Source organism: Gekko japonicus, unplaced genomic scaffold (assembly GCF_001447785.1).
Source record: "Gekko japonicus isolate JY-2015 unplaced genomic scaffold, Gekko_japonicus_V1.1 scaffold2453, whole genome shotgun sequence".
Classification (NCBI taxonomy): Eukaryota; Metazoa; Chordata; class Lepidosauria; order Squamata; family Gekkonidae; genus Gekko; species Gekko japonicus.
Genome location: NW_015173212.1, coordinates 92,822 through 100,178, shown reverse-complemented (window position 1 = coordinate 100,178; position 7,357 = coordinate 92,822). Strand labels below are relative to the sequence as shown.

At 46.0% G+C, this 7,357-nt stretch overlaps 1 protein-coding gene across 1 annotated transcript; it reads right to left on the bottom strand.

Moving 5' to 3' along the window:
* Positions 1–5,815: 5,815 nt before the first annotated feature.
* On the bottom strand, positions 5,816–7,084 carry SSTR3 (somatostatin receptor 3). The gene has a single exon (XM_015422698.1). The coding sequence runs from the start codon at positions 7,058–7,060 to the stop codon at positions 5,816–5,818; it is 1,245 nt and encodes a 414-aa protein (XP_015278184.1). The 5' UTR covers positions 7,061–7,084.
* Between the last annotated feature and the right edge of the window lie 273 nt (positions 7,085–7,357).

Here is a 7,357-nt window from a genome sequence, read left to right as displayed (position 1 = left end):
CATATCTGGGGAAGGGAGATAGACCATGTGATTTGGGACTGTGTATTTGCTGCATCTAGGAATGATCTAATTCTGCATTGTTCAGCTTTTCTGTGGCAAACCAATGACATCCAGAGGGCCACTCATCAATACAGATAGAGTCCTCCCCTCGCCCCCACCAGTAGATGTGCACTGAAAGGATGAAGCCAGTCTACCTTTTTGCTGTTTTCCTTTTAAAAAAACTGTCAGGCATAGGAGAATAAAGTATCAAGTGACAAAACTGTATTAAATGTGCTGTAGTGGGTTAGAGGGTCAGACTAGGATCTGGGATATCCAAGGCTGAATCTCTGTTCTGCTGTGTCAGTTTCATGCTTTCAGCCTAACCCGCCTGACAGGGTTTGTGTGAGGATAAAACTGAGGACAGAAGAACAATGTAAGCCGTTTTGGGCCTCCATTGGGGAGAAAGGTGGGGTATAAATGAAATAAATTAATCTTTTTGTGTGCATATATATACAAAAAGACATTGACCATGTGTTGAAAGTGACCAGTGGCATCCTTTCCAACAGTGACACAGAGGCTAGTTATGGCTCGGTTGTAGCGGCGGGGCGGGGGGGGGACAACATTTGAAATTGTTTTCAGGAGCAATAGTCCCCTGTGCATTTCCCCCTCAAATCGATATTACTTCAAACCTGCTTTCTTCCTGGTCTCCATGTGCACTGTGGTATCTTCTCCGCTTGAATGCCCCCTTCCTGCTTCCTAAACCTGCCTCTAGAGAAAGGTGCCCAGAATCACACACAAGCTCTGAACTGGTCTGTATCTTAGCAATGGCATGTTCAGAAATGTCCAAGGGGATGCAGGAAAAACACACATGAGCACTTGCAGAAATGAGATAAGAGGGTGAAGACAATGTACTTATGCTCACTCAGCCACACCCCTTACCCCGTATTAGCATGCTCGTACCCAGAGCAATAGACTTTGTACCAAAAGCTGCTGCCTTTAATAGCAGCATGACAATTAGAGATGCCATAGGCCAGTGGTGGCACTCAGAGCCCTCTCTGTGGACACGCGTGTCATCGCCCCAGCCAGGCCCAGACCATCATTAAAGTATTCTCTGCCAAATAATTGTAAGTAAATGAAAGCATTTGGGATTGCTTTCCTTACTTTGTTTGGATCATCTTAAATTAATGTATGGGTTGTTAACCTCAGTATTCAGGTTAAATTGCCGTGTTGGCACTTTGCGATAAATAAGTGGATTTTGGGTCGCAGTTTGGGCACTCGGACTCTAAAAGGTTCGCCATCACTACCATAGGCTGTCTTGCCATGGAGAGATGCAGCAACAGGAAGAGGAGCCACCAAATGTTGCCGGCAGCAAAACTCAAGACAAAAGCCGGCATAACAGCTGTGGGGATTTCAAAGTGATTTAAGGGAAGGCTAATGATAGTAGCAAAAGAACTAGTTTTCTTGGTGTGTGTATGTGTGTGTGTTGTGTGTGTCTTCGCATATCTCTTAATCTGTTGAGGCTTTCCCTGTCATGCAGCTATTAAAGGCACAGAGGTTGCATGGTATTTATATTTCACATACAAGCCAGACCACATGTAACACTGTTCAGATCCCCAGATATGAAACTGAGCTGCAAAATGAGGTTGTGTGTGTGTGTGTGGGGGGGGGGGTGTCCTTTCCACACTAGACTTTAAATCCTGGTTCATCCCTGTCTCCGGACTTACATTCTGCACTACACTCGAGTTCACCCCTGTAATTATCTCGGGGTATCTTTTGTTTCCACATTACATTGAGGTCACCCCGGTTTCACCTCACACTTGTTCCGGGATAAAAGGATGCTGTTATAACCAGGGATAAATGCAAGGTATCGTGTCACGAGTTGAACTCTGATAAAACCAGGGATGAAATCCAAGTGCAGAAAGGACCACACACACACACACACGCACGCACACACACACACACACACACACACACACACACACAGAGAGAGAGAGAGAGAGAGAGAGAGAGAGAGAGAGAGAGAGAGAGAGAGATAGAGCGCAGTCAGGCCTGTGATACTACTGAAAGGGGAGGGGAGTTAACTCTTCTCCTTGAACTGTTTTCCCAGTTAGAATCTTCCCTCCCCCAAAAGACAATATTGGCACCTGTCATTTTTCCTTCCCAGGATTTAAAGACATTGATAGAGGAGATATTTCTGATATGAGGAACGATGTTGGTGGAGAATGTTACCCCCCCTCCCTTCCCCCTAGCACCATGGCTCTAATCCACATATCCTCTGCTTGTGCAGTTGGTTTTTGCAGACCAGTTACATGTCTGATGATCTGAACACAGATCCCGAGCACCTAGGGTTGCCAGGTCCCAGATTTGGGGCCATTTTGGGACTCCTGCTCGGGGTGGCTATCTTGATGGCTTTCTTCTCTGCATGTCTACCTGTTGTGAGTGCTGCATCTGTACACTGGAGATGGGAATCAACGATCTGGCATTGATAGCTCAACTACACTTCTCATTTAGTGGATAGTTAATTTCCATGTTATTTTTTAAATATCTTTTCCCGGTGAATAGTCAAAGCCACATGAGTATGACTGTGGACATTTGCAGATACTGTGTTTTGCAATGCCTAGTGATGTGCAGAAATACTGCTGAAACTGAGAGAGAAGGGTTGACTTTGACCACCCAAAAGGCTATGCTGGAGATAATGGAATTTACATGGACAAAAGCCACATTGGATGGAAGCTGTAGCAAGAAAGGGAATTGAGCAAGACTGAAAAAGGTGGCTGGATCTAATCCCCTGAGAGTCTTAGGATGTAGGATACCAGAGACACGCAGACCCTCCAAACATGCACTTTGGCCCAATTTAATGGTGAAGTCCCCCCCCCCGCGCGCCGAATCTCCTCTCCTCAATTTATAGGCTGCATTAATACACCACTGGGTATTACACTATAGCAATCATTCGCAACTGGATTATCCTGACTGGGTAAGACAAACCAGTTGCAAATAGGGTTTCCATCCTTCAGGTGGGGTCTGGAGATCTTCCAGAGTTATAATTGATCATCTCCAGATGACAGAGATCAGTTCCCCTAGAGAAAATGGCTGCTATAGACTATGAACTCTAGGGCATTATACTTTCTAGAACTCCTTCTCTTCCCAAATTCCCACCCTCCCTAAGCTCTACCCCCAACATCTCTAGCGATTTTCCAACCTGGCGCTGGCAGCCTTAGTTGTGAATGATTACTGTAGCATAACAATAGAACAATATGCAAGAATGTATAGTTGGAGCCTTAGTTTTCTGAGGGTACTGAGTGGGAGATTCCTAGTACCCCCACCCAAGACTTACAATTCCAGGTTTCTTGCCTGAAGAAGACTTCTAGTGAACTCAAAAGCTCACACACTGTTACGTGTCATTGGTTTGATCCTAATAAAAGGTATCACATGGAATGTGCTCTTGATTCTTGGGCTAAGGCCTGTCACTCAGACCTGTTTAATCCCGTAACAGAGACGCAGCCCTGTACAGAAACTCCTGGATATGTGTCCCTTCCACCAGCATCCGCACCCTCACATCCAATCCAACCAATCAGAGTAGCATCTTCAAAACATTTAATCATGTCCCAGTTCTTCATAAGCAAAGAAGGGTATTAGCTGCCACCTGCAAACTCCTTCCTAGCAATCTCTCTCTCTATATGCCTGTGTTCTTTAAGTTTTGTGAAATTTTAACCCAAATTTGGTCCATGGGGTCACAAAGAGTCAGACTCCACTGTGTGACTGAACAACAACAACAAAACCCAAATTTATTGGAGTGCAGTTATGTTAGCATGGGAGACAAGGTATGGTTTTTCAGTGCTTTTAAATTCATTCCAGGGATTTTGTGTTTTGTGAATGAGTCTTCAATAATACATCACATCCCCCATTTAGCCAGAAGCTGGAACACGGGGAGAAATTCCAAAGAATTATATTTTCTTGGATATGCTCATCAAACACAGTGATACAAGTGGTTTGACACCTCTGAAGGAAAAATAAATTATACTTGCTTCCTGAGGAAGTGGTTACTCATGAGTGTGTGTGTGAGGGAGGGGTGGGGAAGGATGCTACATAAAACAAACTCTTCTTGTTTCCTCCTTCACCGCTTACCGCAAGGGCGCATCACAAACAGAAACCCTTACATTTAAATGAATGTTTTATTGAAATAACCTGGCCCTGACATAGTCTATATTTTGGGACTGAGGTAAAATGGCAGTGAGGATACCAGCGACAATTTTGTATCTATATACCATATACTACTTCAGAACATTCAAAGCACTGCACATATACTACCTCAGCCAATAGTCCTCACAGCAATCCTGCAGGGTAGGTTAGCAGCTTTACCTCCCTGTAGTGTGAACTGTTTACCGAATAGGTACTGAAGTCTGACTTTTTAGTTAATTTTTCATGGTTGCCCTTGTCGCCTCGCTTGGCTCACCTGGAGGCTGGCAACCCTGGCCCCATGCCCCTCATATGATTCGACAATCCCTTTTTATGAGGCCCACTCCCCATTTTCTGGTTCTTGTCCTTAGTCATTGTTTTGTTCCTGCCCTTCCTTCAGGGGAAGTTTAAGTTTTGTTTTTACCCTTTTTTAGCAAGGGCACCCGTGCGCTTGTGTCCCTTCTCTCCCTTCCCTCTTCCCACAACTGTCCGCCCAGGTAGTAAGCATCGCTGAATGTGTTTGAGTTGCAGCTTATTCTCACTGTGAGATTAAAATTCTATTAAGGCTTAAAAAAAAAAACATGAGCCTGCTATGGTCACATTATTAACACATCTTTCTTCGGCTGTCAGTACGGGCTGGGCTGCTGCAGGATAAATGAATGCAGAATGCGATGTTGTCAGAGGACAGCCTTCAGCAATGGACGTTTGAGGGGGGGGCACTTAATAGTGATCCTTGGTTGTGAGACTAAATACATAAATCAATTTTCATCTGAAAAGTTGGAAAGTATACTAGAAGCTGTTGAGTAACTGAGGGTGCGTTCAGACAGCTCTTTAGATCCGTGCAAGGCACGAGTGCCTCATTGATTTAAATGCAATGTCCAGACATCAACATCTGGGAAATGTCCATCTTCCATGAGCATCCCGTTTTGTTGCGCTTCGAAGCTGTACTAAAAAGGTACTAGTTAAAATCTGGAGTTTTCAGTTCCGACGGGCCAATCGCAGACTTGCCTCCGTCTGATCGTTCCAGCGCGCAATTAAAAAATGGCGCCCATTCGGGATGATTTGATGTCAGACCATCCCGAACAGGCGCCATTTTTAAAAAATCTTGATTCTGCGCATGCGCGGATAAACAAGGCCACGATATCACGCCTATGTCCGTGTGCAAAAAGTTTTTTTTTTAAAAAAAAAAAACCCCACCACACATGCCTCCTTCAGTGGACACCATCTAGACAATCCACAGCGGAAGCAGCGTGCGGTAAGACGATTCCCCCAGGGGATATCTGGTCATGCGAGGATGGATTTAAAAGATCGGGATCAAATTTGAGCCAGCATAATGGCGGGATTAGCTGCCTGTCTGAATGCACCCTAAGAAAGTTTCATTAGCATGATGTTAGCTGAACAGGAACCCTTCTCCCAAACTCGATCCCGGAAGCCTTTGCTCTAACCAGCAATCACTGCTGCAGAATGGTGATTGGACATGAGTGTATTAGGCCTCGCTTCTGCATTTGAAAGCCACTGTTTATTTTCCTACATGCCTTTCAGGCTTCTTTGCCATCTTTGAGGAAAGCCTTGAATCATGAAGGACTCCACGATTGACTGCTCGTCATGAGTCAAACCTAGAGAAGTCCTGAGAAAGAGAAGAGAAGCCTCTTTCCAGTCACTACAAGTAGCTGGTGTTTACAAAGCTGGGTTTCTCACAACTCACAGGCTCCTCAGGAAGTTGTTTTTGTTCACTGCCTCCTGCTCCGCTGCTCGGGACACATTCCGGCCTGCCATTGCCATTCTGGGTGATCTTGCTGACCTCAGTCACTCCTGCTTCCATTTCTTCCTCCTCCTCCTCCTCCTCCTCCTCTTCCTCCTCCTCTTCCATTTTATCTGGTGTGGTGGCTGCGGCTGCGACTTCTTGGCTCTGCACTCGACGGGAGGGTCTCAGGAGGGCCCTGCGGAAACCCTGCTTGAAGCGGTAGGAGAGGAAACCATAGATAATGGGGTTGGCACAGCTGTTAGCATAGGGCAGCACCACAACCAGGAAGTAGATGCCGAAAAGCGATGGTTCCTCAGGCAGAGACCAGATGACATTGACGATGTTGAGCACATAGAATGGCAGCCAGCATAATACAAAGACAGCCACCACAGTGACCACCATGCGTGTGACTCTCCGTTCAGAGCGCTTGCGCTTGGCTGTCAGTGCTCGTACCTTCCTGCCTGAGGATCGGACCTTGACAACAATGAGTAAGTAACAGAGACAGATTACCAGCAGTGGCCCGAAGAAGCCAAGTGCAGCTGTGTAGACAATGAAGCCAGTTTTCCATACGGACGCTGGCTCTGGCCACTGGATGTGGCATGTGCTCATGCCTAGAGGAACGTCTGAGAACACCACCACTGGCAGCACTACCACTGAAGAGAGCACCCACACTGTGGCACTGACCACCTTGGCCACACGTGCTGTCCTCCATTTTGATGACTTCCCTGGATGCACCACTGCCAAGTAACGGTCAACGCTCATCACAGTCAGGCAAAAAATACTAGTGAACTGGTTTATGGCATCCACGGCCATGACTAGCCGGCACATGAATGAACCAAAAGGCCAATAGGACAATGCATTTTGGGCAGCCAGGAAGGGTAGGCCAAGCATGAAGAGTTCGTCTGCCAATGCCAAGTTGAGGATGTAGACATTAGTTACCGATTCACTCACTGAATGGCACAAAACCACATAGATAACCAGGGAGTTTCCAGCTAGCCCTACCACACAGACTATGAGGTAAACCAGAGGGATGAGGACACCGCTGACATCCATACCAAGACTGGCAGCTAAAGACAGATTCCCAGAAATTAAGATGGTGCTGGTGGCTGTTGAATTCTCCTCCCAAGAAGCCAGTGTGGTCGAGAAGTTGAAACTGTCCATGGCAGAATAGTGGGATTATCCCACTAGATTGGTTGGGTGTCTATAGTTGGGGAAAACATAAAAAAGAGACATTAAGACTTCATAATCCACAGCTGATGGTATAACCAGAGAAAGAATGAGAAGTGGAGATATAAGTTCAGATTTCAGGTCCACCCATCAATTTTGCTAGAGACTTTCTGAGACAAAACAGTGGTTGGTGAAGGTTGAGGGCCCCAATCAGACTGCTGCCAAATCTCATTGCCACAGATTATGCTCATTCACACCCTTGTATTGCCTGCCTCTGAACATTTTTTGGGG

What these genes read in the sequence shown, in the direction of transcription:
- SSTR3 (XM_015422698.1), bottom strand. Translation starts at nt 7,060, where the DNA reads ATGGACAGTTTCAACTTCTCGACCACACTGGCTTCTTGGGAGGAGAAT.